General features: G+C 41.9%; 1 protein-coding gene across 1 annotated transcript in view; it reads left to right on the forward strand.

The window, feature by feature from the left end:
* Window positions 1-16,727, forward strand: part of MREG (melanoregulin) — a 63,160-nt gene that overhangs the window by 13,177 nt on the left and 33,256 nt on the right. The window contains exon 2 of the mRNA XM_037016437.2: window positions 5,756-5,915. Within this exon, the coding sequence (XP_036872332.1) occupies window positions 5,756-5,915 (160 nt within the window). The remainder of the gene's footprint in view (window positions 1-5,755; window positions 5,916-16,727) is intronic.

Below are 16,727 nucleotides of genomic sequence, written 5' to 3' on the forward strand. Positions count from 1 at the left end.
GCCCCTTTCCTTCTGACTTCTGTCTGCCCTGGGCTTCTTGGCCCAAACCTCTGGGCCTTTGCCCTGGATTTTCCTGACACAGGCCCCAGAGACCTTCACAGTGTCCTGTGCACAGAGGTTCCCAAACTGCTTCTCTGCTTGTTTGCTTTAGGCTTTTCTTTGTTCTGGTCTCTCTACCGTAAGCATTCAAAGTTTTAAAACAAAGCGGATTGACAGCTTAACTGGGCCAGAGCGCAGAATCTGGGATCCGGGATCCGGTGAGCCACTCCAGGTCACCTGGTCCTTCTGAATGAACTCAAACCCTCACTCACTTTATCTTGATACTTTGATAAAATTATTAGTTTAATAGTCTTGATAGTTATTAATTGATTGTTTTTTGAAAATTATTAATTTAATATTTTTGATATAACTATAACCTATATTTTGATACAACGATTTTTAATGTATTTAGCAGTAGAACCCCACCTTTCCTAAGCCCCCCAAAGAAACCTGACTTGTAATAAGAAGACTTGAATAAGAAGGGCATGATGGGAATGAGGTCCAGGTGGAGGGAGGCCACAGAGCAGAGCGGAGAAGCTGCACGGCGGAGAAGCTGCACGGCGGAGGTGGGCAGGCCAGGCGCTGCACTCGGGGACGGGAGCTCATGAGCAAACACCTGCAATGAGAGTCCTTGCTCACCCCTTGGAAGCCTTTGGTTCTCTTCCCTGTTGTATATTGTCCCTGGGGTATCAGTGACTAGGCAGAGTCTGTGGCTCATGGGACGGGAGGAGAATACTGCTCCTAATTAGGGCAGGGCTAGATGTGCGGAGGGCTAGGGAGGTACCAGCTGTCTGGAGACATGAACCCTTCCAAACAGGCCCAGTGTTGACCTTCCTGTGGTGCATCATTCAAGCTTGCAGATTAAGAATGAGTGGCTAGGGTTTCATATTAACTGGAGTCGTGTGTATGTGTGTGTGTGTGTGTGTGTGTGTGTGTGTGTGTGTGTGTGTGTGTTGGGGAGAAAGAGAGAGGACAGAGAGAGATAGGGAAGAAGAGAGAGGGAAGTAGTGGACTGCCCAGGGAAGGCAGCTGTCATAATTTCAAAGTATGCATGGAAATTGTGGGTTATTAGCAAAAACTGGCTAGATTATTCATGCTCAAATGACATTTATTCCTGATTATTCAGGTAGTTACTGGCTAATTTATAAATCTCCTGCTTTTAGGTAAGTTTTTAAAACGGGAACAGTGAGTTCTATCTGGGATTTCCTTGAGCAGACCAGGGTCCCAGCCCACTTTGCTCTCTTCAGCAAGCACTGTGGAAGCAACTGCTCGGTGCCCCGCCTGCCAGGTGATGTGGGAAGCAGAAGGAACATTATTCCTGCCCTGGCCAAAACTTAGCTTGTTGAAGGGGCAAGACTTACACAAGCAAAACAAATTTGGGGAAAGTAAAAGACTGGTTTCAGAGAAGTACTGTGGTTTTGTGGCCCCAGAGGGACATGCACTGTAGCATAGGGAGCTGTGGTTGTAGCTCCTGCAGAACGCTGTGCTCTGGGGGCTGCATGCCTAGAGGAGAAGTCCCCAGGGAATGTGCCAGTTTGTATAGGAACACTTCATGCAGGTAGTCGTTATCTGAGCTCCATTCGTGGGGGATTTGGATCAAGTCTGCGACATGACACCTGGCTGCTTGGAGACTCCCCATCAGGGACCTCATGCTGGGGGAGCTGTCCACTTGCTGCTTGACACAAAAGTCAAGCTCTAGTCTTGTTCCTGTGCAAAGTGCGGAAGTATCACCCACCTTTGTGTAACAGGAGGGGTGGGGTGTGTAAAGCCCCACATGCTGCAGTGGTGGTTTTTATTGGCTGCAAAATCATGTAGCCAAAAAGAAGTTGGACTCCATGCCCTTCACGTTTCTGACCCCTGCCCAGTGTCTGCCTGCTGTTGGAGTCCCCTTTGTCTCAGCATCTGTCTCCCCTGGCTCTCACCTGCTCTCTGCAGTTTCCCTCCCAGCTAATCCCCCGAGGTCTTTCCTCACCTCGGATTCCCAGACCAGCCCTTTGATCCCATGGCTTTGGTGGGAATGCACGTGCATTTCTTCAGAGCTGAAATCTCCAGCCCTGTTCTCACTTGTAAGCCCAGGTCCTGACCTCTCTGAATGTTCTACAGGCTCACAGATCCACCTTGGCTTCCTCTGTGCTCTCCCAGGTGGAGGCAGGCCCCGCACACGGTCTGTGCTGCCATCACTGCTCCCCAGGGCTGTCATTCCCTGCTCAAATGCTGCTGGAATCTGTCCTCATTTCTATTCCCACCGCAGATTCCCTTGCCCACACCCTTATTCACTCTTGCCACATCTAGTATTTCAAAATATTTAGAATTACATACGTATGTATTTAGCAACAGAACTCCACCTTCTTGTGCCCCAAAGAACTCTTGTAAGTCTAAGAAATAAGGTTTAAATAGTGCAGCTGTTCTCGTTGTGGTTGGTTTGTGGGCTTCTTTCTTTCTCTGCCAGGGAGCCCTGCCCATCACCTGCTCCATGGCTCCCCCACAAGGGCCCCCAGGCCCCCAAACCCCCTGACACTAGGACCGCAAAGAGAATGGCATGAGCAGCACACCAACCCTCTCATGACAGCCTCCTGAGCCATCTCCTGGTTTATTCTTCACCTAGAGGTATTTCTCTAAAACCCAGATCTGATAAGGCTCAGAATCCCCTTGATAATTTCTCACAGTTCATAGAATAAAGCCGGAATTCCCTCAGTCTGACCCCAGATCACCCTTTCTTCTTCACATTCCTCCAGTTACCCTCATGCGCCGTGTGTGGTGCAGTGTGCAGGCTCACTTGGAATTCCCCCCTCTGGGGGCACCACAAGCCTCCATATGCTGCTCCTGCTGTTGCTTGTGCCAGGAATACTGTTCCCTGTGCTTCTCTTTCTGGGGAAAGGTTGTGTATTCTCAGGTCTCAGTTACATGTTGTCACCTCCATGAAACCTTTCTTGAACTTTCTTCTCATCACATACAATCGGTCGCTCCTCTCTGCTCCTACAACATTCTCTTTATACTTCAGAAATTTTAATTTCACTTATCTCATCGCATTGTAGTCACACTAAGAGCAGAGACAATGTCCTATTTATTTTCAAGTCCTCAGAGCAGTCAGCCCAGTACCAGAATACAGCAGGGTTCCATTCCATGTTTGTTAAGTAAACAATTGAACCAGCAAATGCATGAATTTGCCATGTTGTTAAGGCCCATATGGGCAGGGCACCAAGGCATCATGTGCCTTCCCTTTCATCGGCTCTTTGTTCTTAAGAAGAGCCAGGCTGTGGGCTCCCTGTGTCTTGCCTTTGCAGTGTCAGGCAGCCTAGGTGACAGAGCAGTTCTGAGAACAGTGTGGCTAAGCTGTGTCTGGTTCCCCTTGGGTTTCCCACTTCCCCATCCCTCTGATCGCTTGGTCCAGGCACAGAACCCACACCGCTGAACTGAAGCTAGAGAGATTTCAGGACCACTGAGCTAGTGTTCAGCCGCTCAGCCTCTGCCACGCTTGGGTAGCTGGGCTGCAGCTGTCCTTGCTTCCAAGATGCCATCTCTACTTGGGCTCCAGTTTTCACAAGTGGGCCCCAGTTATCTCTCGCAAGTATGAGTCTCAGCTAGTAGCCTGACCTGTACCCCATTGCCCAAGTACTGGGGGCTCTCCCCTTCAGGTGCTGCCGAAGCCCATTTTGGTGACTGGCATTTGCTCCCTGTCGTGACATTTCCTTAGTGTCAACTGAGTATCCCATGTTTGTCTAATTCTTAACATTTACCTTCAGCCCACCTGTCGGTTACTCTCAGCCCTCCTTCCCAGGTGCCGCTTACCTGGGTGTCTTCTGCCTGTGCTCATTCTGTCATGTCACACCTGCATGAGTATTTGCTGCTCCGTGGCCATGGGGCATTCCAGGTCTGTCTCAGAGAACAGCATCACTCACCTTCAGGTGAATAAGCCAGAGAGCTTCTACCTTCTTAATATTCCTGAACACTGCACACTTTTCTTCATACGATCATTCTAATTCTGAGACATATTGTATCTCATCTGAGTTACCACTGTTGCATCCTAAGGAATCTCTCAAATCCGCTCATGACCCCTTAAAGCATTCTCCACACATTAGCCAAAAATATCTTTAAAGAGGTAATTCTATTCATGTCACATCACAGTCCTGCTTAACACCTTTCCATATCTTACCTTGCTCTTAAGAGTAAAGAACACATGTCTGAGGAATGTCAGAAAACAGCCCACGGAGCTATGCATATCTGGCCCTAGATGCCTCTTGGCTTCAGTCTCTGGTCAATGTCCTTTCTTGTAATGTGTGCATCCTGTTTCCTCCTACCCAGGGCCTTTGAATGTGTTGTTGCCATTGCCTGGAGCTCTGTGCTTCTCTTTCACCCTAAAGCTCAAGCACCCCATTGTCATGATGCCTACTGATGCCTATCCTCACTGACTCTCCCGGCTCCCTGACTTCCCCCTGGATAGTGCTTATCAGTTTTTAGATATATAGTCATGTGATCACCCATTTGTGTGTTCCCATTCCTAGACTCTTGTGAGGTCCACGGACAGGGATCATGTCTCTTTTGTTCACAATTTTATTGAGCCCTGTGATTAACATGGAGTTGGTGCTTCATACATATTATTAGATGAAGGGAATAGCCCAGCATGACCTACCTGTCCAGCCCCACAGAAGTTAGCCGGGCTGTGTGGAGGCATGTCCTAGGTATGATGCTGTGGATAAAATGAAGGTTCCTGTGGCCAGGATTCTCACCTGGCCATGGTTGGCTAGCTCACTACACATGTGGAGGCAATATATTGTTATTGACTTAAAGAGCTCTGCCCAGTGCTCTGGGCAATATGGTGGCATGGCTGCTAGGCTGCAGGAGAGCAGAGCAGAGGCTGGAGTGGTGGCAGCGCCGGGGACAGAGACTGGGATGGCTGTGGGGGACAGAGAGAGGCCCAGAGGACGGCTGTGCGGGCAGAGAGGCCTAGAGGCAGGGACTGGCTTGCTGCATGCAGACTTGCTCTGACTGGATAGGATTCTAGTGACTGACCCTCCACTGTGGAAGTAAAGTTGGGTATAACCCTTTCACCCCAAGAACGTTCTACTGTCATTTCTTTGGTCACACTGAATCCATAGTGAACTTGCCTGGGGCTGAAACCCATTGGCAAGACAGATGCCATGCCACTCATGGGGCCATTCATGGGTACCACCTTGTAAAGGGAAACTCATAAAACAAAATACTAAAATGCATACTCAACATCCCGCATTGTTTATTGGAAGTATTTGGATATGCATATTTATTATTTCGTTTTCTTGTAAGGAATTCGATAGATATTACATACCATGTGCTTCCTTGAATTCAGAGCCAGTAAAAAGTTCATCTCTTTATGTTATCTATTTTCTTCTCTTAGTTACACAAGAATTCTGTTCCCCATTGGATTTCTTTTTTTGTCTTAGCTGCTATGGTACTCAGTGCTATTTTTCTTGTAAACATAGTAAAATTACTTCTGCCCAGGTGTCTGGTTCCATCTATTCTTTGCTGTTTTTAAAGTGATTTTAAAAATTGTTCTATTGCATTATACTTGATTACTAGAGATCATTCAGACCTTTTTGTTAGAAATGTATATATTTAAATATTACATTATAGGTTATATACTAATATATTACTTACATGTTACATTCATATGATGTATATATTATATATGTTATATATAATACAAGTCCTTATACTTCCTTTCCTTTATTTAATGCCGTAGTGCTAGCAATCCATATCCTTCATTTGGAGCAACTCTGGCGAGGGATGATGAAAAGAACTTGTGGAGTACTCCTCATGACGTGTCCCATACAGAGGCAGACGACGACAGAACCCTGTACAATTTAATAGTCGTTCGTAATCAGCAGGCCAAAGATTCAGAGGTAAGCAGCTTTTGACATCTTGCTGTGTGTAGATGACAGTGTCCAGTCAAAAACAGCAATGAATGGGAAGACCAGCTTGAAATCAAGAGAGGAATGAAGGATGAGATGCTTCAAATGAAGGGCAGGTATTTTAGCAGCATATCCCTGCTAATTATAGCTTATCTTGGTAGACCTGCTTGATAAACAGATAAGACTGACTTCTAATTATTACCTTAATGATACAAGTCACAGTAGTCCAGAAACAGCAAGGCAGTGCTGTTGAAGATCGTGAAGATTGTTTATCATCTTAAATGGTTTAACCAGTCCTTCTTTAATCTTTCCAGTCATTTAGCAAACCAGTTAGATGATCCAGACTGAAATTGAAGGGTACTTTGCATTATCATTAATTCTGAATGAGTGGGGTCTGAATTAGTTTAATTTTTTCTGTGTATAGCTTCTTAAATTACGCCTGCTGATCAGACAGCAGCATTTCTGCCATATTTGAGATGATTTTTGTGATAAGGCTTGGAACCACTCTTTTTTCTGGTAGTAGCAATGTTTTTATTAATGGACTATTTTTTGGAGCAGTTTTAGGTTTATAGAGGACTAGAACAGAAGGTACAGACCACCTCCACTACCCACCATGTCCCCTCCTCTTAATATTTGCATTAGGTTAGTACATTTGTTACAGCCAATATTGATACTTATAATTAGCTAAAGTCCATAGTTTACATTAAGGTTCACTCTTCACAGTATACAGTATATGTTTTGACAAATGGATAATGGCAGGTGTGGAAACTGCTCTTCATGGACTTATCCAAAGTGACTGATGTGGGAACACTAGAATATTGAAAAGGAGAGGACTTATTAAGTTAAGAGAAAACAGCAAAGGGGATCATGTGTTATTTTCTCCTACATTTTTAAAGCAGTGTTACAGTACTATGTAGATACAATATAGTATAGTATTATGGGTATCATTTTCCAAATAATACAACCTAAGCTTTCTAACTTCTGTGTTCAGCAGTTAGTTCTGAGTAGATATCTGTGTGAAGTACAGACTACATATTTTATTTTGTATCTTACAGTAATTGAGAAGAATAGGGGTATTTAAACCCCAGGCTCTGAAGAAAAACTCAGGAGAGAGAGAGAGAGAGAGAGAGAGAGAGAGAGAGAGAGAGAGTGTGTGTGTGTGTGTGTGTGTGTGTGTTTATGTGTGTGTGGTGGGGTTGTGGGGAGGCAGCTATGGGAGGGTCCTCTCTTCCTTCTCTTTGTTTCTTTATTTTTGCTATTTAATTCCTAACTATATTTTCCCCAGAAAAGTGCTTTAGCAGGAGGTAATAGCTTTTATTTTTATTTATTTATTTATATTTTGTGGTATCATTAATATACAATTACATGAGCAACATTTTGGTTACTAGATTCCCCCCATTATCAGGTCCCCACCACATACCCATTATAGTTACTGTCCATCAGCGTAGTAAGATGTTATAGAGTCACTACTTGTCTTCTTTGTGCTATACTGCCTTCCCCATGCCCCTGACCCTACATTATGTGTGTTAATCGTAAAGCCCCTTATTCCCCTTATCCCTCCCTTCTCACCCTTCCTCCCTAGTCCCTTTTCCTTTGGTAACTGTTACTCCATTCTTGGGTTCTATGAGTTTGCTGCTGTTTTGTTCCTCCACTTTTTTCTTTGTTCTTATACTTCACAGATGAGTGAAGTCATTTGGTACTTGTCTTTCTCTGCCTGGCTTATTTCACTGAGCATAATAGCCTCTAGCTCCATCCATGTTGTCCATGTTGTTGTGGATGGTAGGATTTGTTTTCTTATGTCTGAGTAATATTTCATTGTGTATATGTACCACATCTTCTTTATCCATTCATCTACTGATGGACACTTAGGTTGCTTCCATTTCTTGGCTATTGTAAATAGTGCTGCGATAAACATAGGGGTGTATATGTCTTTTTCAAACTGGGCTCCTGCATTCTTAGGGTAAATTCCTAGGAGTGGAATTCCTGGGTCAAATGGTATTTCTATTTTTAGTTTTTTAAGGAGCCTCCATACTGCTTTCCACAATGGTTGAACTAATTTACATTCCCACCAGCAGTGTAGGAGGGTTCCCCTTTCTCCCCATCCTCACCAACATTTGTTGTTGTTTGTCTTTTGGTTGGTGTCCATCCTAACTGGTGTGAGGTGATATCTGGTTGTGGTTTTAATTTGCATTTCTCTGATGATTAGCGATGTGGAGCATCTTTTCATGTGTCTGTTGGCCATCTGAATTTCTTCTTTGGAGAAGTGACTGTTCAGATCCTTTGCCCATTTTTTAATTGGATTATTTGCTTTTTGTTTGTTGAGGCATGTGAGCTCTTTAGGGTAACTAAACCCCTTATCAGATGTGTCATTTATGAATATATTCTCCCATACTGTAGGATGCCTTTTTGTTCTACTGATGGTGTCCTTTGCTGTACAGAAGCTTTTTAATTTGATATAGTTCCACTTGTTCATTTTTGTTTTTGTTTCCATTGCCCAGGGAGATATGTTTATGAAGAAGTTGCTCATGTTTATATTCAGGAGAGTTGCCTATATTTTCTTCTAAGAGTTTTATGGTTTCATGACTTACATTCAGGTCTTTGATCCATTTCGAGTTTACTTTTGTGTATGGGGTTAGACAGTGATCCAGTTTCATTCTCTTACATGTAGCTGTCCAGTTTTGCCAACACCAGCTGTTGAAGAGGCTGTCATTTGCCCATTGTATATCCATGGCTCCTTTATCGTTTATTAGTTGACCATATATGTTTGGGTTAATGTCTGGACTCTCTTCTGTTCCACTGATCGATGAGTCTGTTCTTGTGCCAGTACCAAATTGTCTTGATTGCTGTGGCTTTATAGTAGAGCTTGAAGTTGGGAAGTGAGATTTGCCCTGCTTTATTCTTCTTTCTCAGGATTGCTTTGGCTATTCAGGGTCTTCTTTGGTTCCATATGAATTTTAGAATATTTGTTCCAGTTCGTTGAAGAATGCTGTCGGTATTTTGATAGGGATTGCATTGAATCTGTTCATTGCTTTAAGCAGGATGGCCATTTTGACAATATTAATTCTTCCTACCCAAGAGCATGGGATGAATTTCCATTTATTAGTATCCTCTTTAATTTCTCATAAGAGTGTCTTGTAGTTTTCAGGGTATAGGTCTTTCACTTCCTTGATTAGGTTTATTCCTAGGTATTTTATTCTTTTTGATGTAATTGTGAATGGAATTGTTTTCCTGATTTCTCTTTCTGCTAGTTCATTGTTAGTGTGTAGGAATGCAACAGATTTCTGTGTATTAATTTTGTATCCTGCAACTTTGCTGAATTCAGATATTAGTTCTAGTAGTTTTGGAGTGGATTCTTTAGGGGTTTTTATGTACAATATCATGTCATCTGCAAACAACCACAGTTTGGCTTCTTCCTTACCAGTCTGGATGTCTTTTATTTCTTTGTTTTGTCTGAATGCTGTGGCTAGGACCTCCTGTACTATGTTGAATAAATGTGGGGAGAGTAGGCACCCATGTCTTGTTCCTGATCTTACAGGAAAAGCTTTCAGCTTCTCGCTTTTAAGTATGATATTGGCTGTGGGTTTGTCATATATGGCCTTTATTATGTTGAGGTTCTTGCCCTCTGTACCCATTTTGTTGAGAGTTTTTATCATGAGTGGATGTTGAATTTTGTTGAATGCTAGTTCAGCATCTATGGAGATGATCATGTGGTTTTTGTCCTTTTTATTAATGTGGTGGATGATGTTGAAGAAGGTAATAGCTTTTAGAGATGCTATGTGTCCTTTTATTGTGTGGTGGCTTGGATACCTTTGAGGAATTAGAAATGGGCATGGAGATGGAGATCACAGGATGGGGAAGGGCTGACAGTTGCCTCTGGTTCTTGAGCCCTGGGGGAAGGGTGAGCTGGAGAGTCCCGCAGGGGCTGGTAGAGAGTGTCCTTTCCTGCATGTGGAATGCTGATGGGGAGAGCTTCTGCGTGGTGGCCAGCACAAGGTTTTACTTGGGCGTAGCCACCCACGAGGGGTGTTGCTCCGTGCTCTCCCTGGCTTTCCATGTCCCGAGTGGGATCCCTTCCTCCACTGGTAACACTTGAAGTGCATCGGAAAGCTGGCTTTGGCCTGGAACTGCAGCCCTGGCTGCCTTTCCTGTGCACGTGGACAGGAATGCATGACCTCACTTTCCTTTCAGTGGAAAGATCCACTCCTTACTGTTCTTTGTTGGCTGACCAATCAGGGTATCAGCTGGTGAGAACAGAACTAGTTCTCTTTCTTTTTATTCTTCCCCCACTGTGCCCAAAACTGTAACAGTAATAGGGCAGTGATATATGGTAAGCACCTCACTCCCTCTCTCTGTGTCTGTCTGTCTCTTTCTCCAGCACCCCATTCAAATGTGAAGGGCCTTGAAGAGGTGTTTAGAGCTGAGCCTGGCAGCTCTCCCTGGAAGAGCTCTTGCCTCTCTGCCCTATTTGTCTTTACTTTTGAAAGGACAGTAGAGGAGGTAATATGAGCTGCAAAGCACTCTGAATAATCACAGCTTCCAAAGTGGTCTGTTGTGTCATTTTCTGCTGCTCTTGAACCTGAGTGAAGGTCCATGCAGAAGGCTTTTTCTTCTCCTTACCCAAGAAATGAAGTCAAGCTTAGCTCTAGAGAAACTAGAGTAACCAAGTAACCAAGGCAGACAATCAAAAAAATAAGAAGATGTGATGATAATTATGCATGAAATGATCTGAAATAGCCTTGTTCATGGTGCTTCCTTTTAAGCGTAAAGTATATATATATACACACATACACACAGTTAATATGTAATAGTATTATTTGCATATATATAGTATAGGTACAAGACTTAAAAAAAGTTTCCTATATTTTCTTCCAAAAATTTGAAATGTGTATATAAGCACATATTAATATATCTATTCAGTTTCCTCAAAGATTTTGTCACTTTACATTACATCCTGTTTCGTACCTTGCTTTTTTTTTAACTTACGATATATTTCAGACATATTTCCATTTCAGTATGCTTAGATGTACCTTACTGCTTTTGGGGGTCCTTTAGTGTTCTCTTGCCTGCATTTGCGATCATTTATTCAGCCAGTCTCTGTTAAATGTTTAGGTTGATGCTGGTTATTTGCTCTTAGAAGGAATGCTGCAGTGGCTATCCCTATATACTTTTATGACCTTACAGAGTTTTGCAGGAGTAGAATTGGTGGGTCAAAGAGTACATGTATTTAAACTGTTGGAATCATCACAGTGTTTCCTTCTTAGAGGAAAAGCACTTGAGAGTATAGAACTGAATAGCCCTGGAATTCAGGGCCGTACTGTGTTTAAGGGGAACAGCTGCTAAGCTTCAGATAGCTGTTTGCCATGCTGAGAATCTGGAGGTACCAGAACTTTTAGAAGGAGCTGAAAATCCACATTTACACATCAAATGTCCAGATTTTTAAATGGTAACTCACATTTAAAAAAATGTATTGGCTAAATAAAATGAGTTTATGGGCTCCTGATATGTAAGGAACATTTACAACAAGGACTACTGCTGTTTATTATTCTGTCCAGTATGATGGAAAACGAACTCACCATGATTTAGAAGATCTAAGTGGGCAGCTGGTGAGGGTGTTTTGATTTTGAACAGGTTTCTTACCTATTACTGTTTGTTTTTCACACAGGATGAAATTGATACAAATTTTAATAACACAGGGGATTTTAGTTTTGAAGAAAAACAAATTCCACTGATTAAGGAACAAGTTACCCTAGATATTTTTGTTTGATGAAATTTAGAAGCTCAAGCAAGGTATTAAGGAAAATTGAATTTTGAGTACCTTCCTTGGGTACTAATAGCAAATAGGAATGTCCCTATTTGGAATTCTCTAAAAAATAAAAAGTCATTTCAGGACAGTATATATACTACTTACATTCCCCTATTGAAATTGAAACTGGTAGAGGAAGGACTGCAAACCGTGAAGGTTAAATTTGCTGTGTTCTCCCAAATTGAAAAAAAAATCAGAGAAGATATACAGGTGAGCAAATAATGAAGCAAAGGTGTGAACTTGAAGTTACCAGCAGTGTCAGAAAATATAAAAAGGAACTATTTAAATCTAATAGAATCCACTTTCATTTGCACAAGCCTTCAAAACGTTGATGGAAAACAGACTTTCAGCAGAAGAAACAATACATTTGTAGACCTCCAAGCAGAATAAAAATTATTGCTCTTGTCTGAATGATGCCATAAAATACCATATGTTTGACTGAGATTTAGTGAATCATCTCAAAATCATGCCACTAAATTACTACCCAGATGTTCATTTTCATCAAACTAGTTGTACATCACTTAATACACTCTGTTTTAGGGCACTTAATAATGGTTAATGAACTATCAATGTACCTGATTTATTTATTTGTATCAAAAATTTTAATCATACTGAGAGATCTTGTCCTCCAATATATTGATAATAATAAAACCATACCAGGCACTGTTTAGCCACTTTGTATATACTCACTATGTCCTCTTCACAACCATGCACTGAGGTAGGTACCAATATTGTTTCTTTATGAAGCAACTTGTCCAAGGCCACAGAGCCAAAAGCATGGAGCCAGGACTTGAATCTGGGCTTTGTGAATCCAGAGACATAATGTATAATGAGCACCATGATTGAAATTGTGAGAGAGGAATAGATGTTATCTGTGATTCAGTTTAGATTTCAAGATGTGTGAGCAAAGTCTGTTTAATGCCCATTTCTGTGACTTTCTGAGGCCAGGGATATGAAAGGCATTTTCACATCAATGAGATGAGAGCTATGCTGGTTTGAAGATCATGATGGATTTAGAGAAAGTGTTACCAGTTGTAACGTAACATTTTTCCCCAGTGAAGATTTTCCCACGGTGATTGCAGGATGATTGCAGTCAGCTAAGACCCCTACTCTGAACTTTTGTTTTATTGGCTCCAAGATGTTTCATCCTGCTCCTTTCCATCCCTTCTTCACTTGGTTTAGTGTTTTCTGACTTATGTTATTTGGTGTCCTTTCCAAATGTGGTTCGGTGGCAATTCCTTTTTAGGAGTTTGTACATGACTTCAACATTTTTACTCCGCTAGAAAAAAGACTTTAACATTTTTGATTAAGAAAGTAAATGCCAGAAATCTAATCAATCTCAGAAAGGTCACTGAGCAAAGCTGTATTTATACACTAGCAGAGCTATGTTTGGTTTGAAGATCATGATGGAGTTTGAGAAAGTGTTATGGGTTGTAACGTCACTAGCAGTAGCCACATGAACATCAGATGCTTGTGTGCCTGGAGTGATCCTGTGAAAACACCCTCTGCTGAACCCTGGGAAAGGGCTAAATGTTATTATTTATTAAAACCATAGAGTCAAACACATAAAATGATCCTGGTTTACAATTTGTTTGCTTTTCCAGTGTGTCCGCTGGCAGAGTGTTGCCATGCATTGTGAACAGTTCCAATAAAATGTTGAAAATAGCTGTTTGCAGTGTCTGGATTCTACACTAAGCCTTACCATATTCCTTCTACTAAAACACAGGATAAAACAGATTTGAGCGGAATATTTGGTCGGAAGATGTGGGGCAGCATGGAAAGAGGGTGGAATTGTTCATGAGTCTGCCACATATTGGCAAGACAGGGTTATCCCACCTGGGCTCTGCATTCCTCTGGGGTAGCAGATCTCCACACATTAGGTAAGACCTGCCCTGATAGGGCCATCTGATTTCTCTGCAGGCGGTGAACACTGGCTACTGTTGGAGATAGAATAGCGTGTTTTATACCAAGTATGAAGGAGCAAAATAACAGTGGAAAATTGAAGCAACTCTCTAGATAATTCTGAGTTGCTACAAAGGACTTTATCTTTGGGTTCAGATTACCTGGATTGTTCAGTGCAACCATTCTTTATATGACTTTGCTGGTAACTATGTGGGTTTGAGGGGGAGAGAATAAAAATGCTTATTAGGATCTGATGATAATCAAGTGGTCTTACCCTCTGTTTTCAAGGTAGTACTATTTATTGAGCATTATATTATATGCTAAGTAGCATGTGCATACCCTACAAATACCAAATCCTCCCAGTAACCCTATGAATGATGTATTTTGACACATAGGATTAGAAACTTTCAGAACAAGGTATTGGTGGAAATGAGAGGGAGAATTGGGACGGCAGCTCAGTTTGTATGACCTGGAAGCTGTATGCCTGGAAACATCGCTCCAGTTTCTCCAGTGAGCTTAGAGAAAGCCTGAGTGGAATCTTTGTGGTCCAAGACAAAGTTTCCAAATGGATGTTGACTTCCTGCCTCCAGCAGGTGCTCTGGTCTGTGCATTTGTTGGCATTACTCATTCTGTACCAACAGAATCACAGAGTGATTTTGGTGTTGGTGTGGTGTCAACCTGTGGTGGTCACTGCATGTAACATCCTTCACTGGGAATTTTTGACACCTCAAGCACCATTCCAGATTCAGAAGGCCAGTGGATTACACCAGAAGACATTCTGTCTGTCTGTGATGTTCCTTTTTATTCTTTGGCCACCCCATAAAAAATATATAGCATTTTTGGATGTTAGCATTAGGGTAATGTCTCTTACTAGGTAGCACATCAAAGCCCTATGTAAGCCAGCAGAATTGAAGCAGTAAATATTAGAAAACTTGATAATAGGTTGGGGAAGAGGGGTTCTTAAATATTCACTGGGATGTGAAGTGGTGAAAAGCATGGGCTCTGGAATTAGACAGACTTAGGGATGTGAGTTGCACCTTTCTCTGCTGTGTTCTACTTAATGACACTGAATAGTTATTTAACCTTAGGGTTATCATACTATTTATTGTCCAGTTTGGGACACAGTTACAAGATCTTAACTAAGAGGAAAGAGGGATGCTGATATCAAGTATGCCAGTCCAAAAATATAAATTGGGACTGCCCTAGACAAGATGAGACATAGGGTCACTTTCCTTTTTTTAAATTGTGATAAAATATACATAAGCATAAAATTTAACATTTTAACTATTTGTGTCAGTTCAATGGCAGTAAGCACCTTCACACTGTTGGGCAACCATCACTACCATCCATCTTCAGGATTTTGCATCTTCCTCAACTTAACTCTGTGCCCATTAAATAATAACTCTTCATTCCCTCCCCCGAGTTCCTGGCAGCCACCATTCTGCTTTCTGTCTCTATGAATTTGATTGCTTTAGTTACCTCATAGTAGTAGAAATCATACAGTTTTTTCTTTTTGTGACTGGCTTCCTTCACTTAGCATGATATTCTCAAGGTTCATCCGAGTTATAGCATGTGTCAGAATTTCCTTCCTTTTTAAAACTGGATAATATTCTGTGTGTATAAACCACATTTTCTTTATCCATCCATTCATTGATGGGCACTTGGGTTGTTTCCATCTTTTGACTATTGTAATACTGCTAAGAACATGGTTGTTCACAGAAATGTTTTTGAGTCTTTGCTTTCAGTTCTTCTGGGTATATGTATATATCCAGAAGTGGGATTGCAGGATTATATGATAATTCTATGTTTAATTTTTTGAGGAACCACCATACTGTTTTCCACAGTGGCTGCACCATTTTATACCCTCACCAGCAACGTGCAAGAGCTCCAGTTTCTTCACATTCTCACCAACACTTGTTCTTTCAGTCACCTTTCTTAAACTCTAAATTGATCAATAAAACAGCCTGTGGTTCCAAATTGATCCATTTTCACATCTACACAGAGTAGATGCAGTTGAAACTGTGGGCTGTTCACCTCCACTGAATATCAGCACTAGGGATGGAAACCCAGAAAAGGCAGAAGCCGGTAGAGCCTCCCTCTGAGCTGCTTGGTCGTGGAAGGGAAATGGAGAGGACAGAAAACTGGAGGGAGCTTTTCGTATCTGACTCGTACTGTTTCTCTAGGCGTTCACATACTAGAATGCAATGGCCAGGCCCCTTCCTTTTGCTGTTCTTTAGACTTTGTCCTCATTGGCCTCCTCCTTCTGGGCCCTAGAAAGATATGTGGAAGCCAGTAGAAAATATATGTTGGCAGGATTGATGGGACAGTGAAATAAAAATCACAGACAAATTGGGGACCTTCAGGAAAATGCCGTGCTGTAGGAGATGGGCAGAAGCTGGCCAACCTTTACCATATCCACAAGTTTGCTGTCGTAGTAATGGATATCTGCACCTCTGTGTTTCCTGAGTTATTGTGCTTGAGTGTGTGGAAATTGCCAGAAGGAAGGCCACATACTTATTGCATGTGCAGGATAATTCACTGATAGCAATGGTATCTTTCCACTTTTTTTTTTACAACTTGCATAAACCAGTTGGGCCTGAGAAGAAACTGATGCCATAAAGCTGCCTCCTAAAGTTAAAATTTTTGAAAGAAATTATAGTTGAGTACTTATATTAATGCTGAGTTAAGCCTCCAGTAACCAACCTCAATATTGGTGTTAGTTTTCCTAGAACAAACAAGATATCAGAAATGCCTGCCTGTCATACAGGCATGCCTCCTATAGGTATTACCTGGCTCCTCACAGTAGTCTTTGGTGCAGATGAACTATTTATTAAAAAGAGAGCAAGAAAGAGACCCAAAGAGGCTAAATGACTTTTCATGATAGTGTGCAAGCAGAACTGGTCTTCTGACTCAGGGTTCAATCCCCTTGACTAAGGAGTAGAGAAGGAAGGCCACAAAGTTCTGAAGATTAGGTGCAGACAGCTAAATGATTTTCCTTTCCTTTACTTAAATGTCAGCAGGAACAGTCAGGTGGTAAAATAAGCTTATAGGCATAGCACTGTGTAGAAAAAATATAAGACACTGTTCAGCTTATTTCC

The sequence above is a fragment of the Manis javanica genome, chromosome 12, assembly GCF_040802235.1.
Source record: "Manis javanica isolate MJ-LG chromosome 12, MJ_LKY, whole genome shotgun sequence".
NCBI lineage: Eukaryota > Metazoa > Chordata > Mammalia > Pholidota > Manidae > Manis > Manis javanica.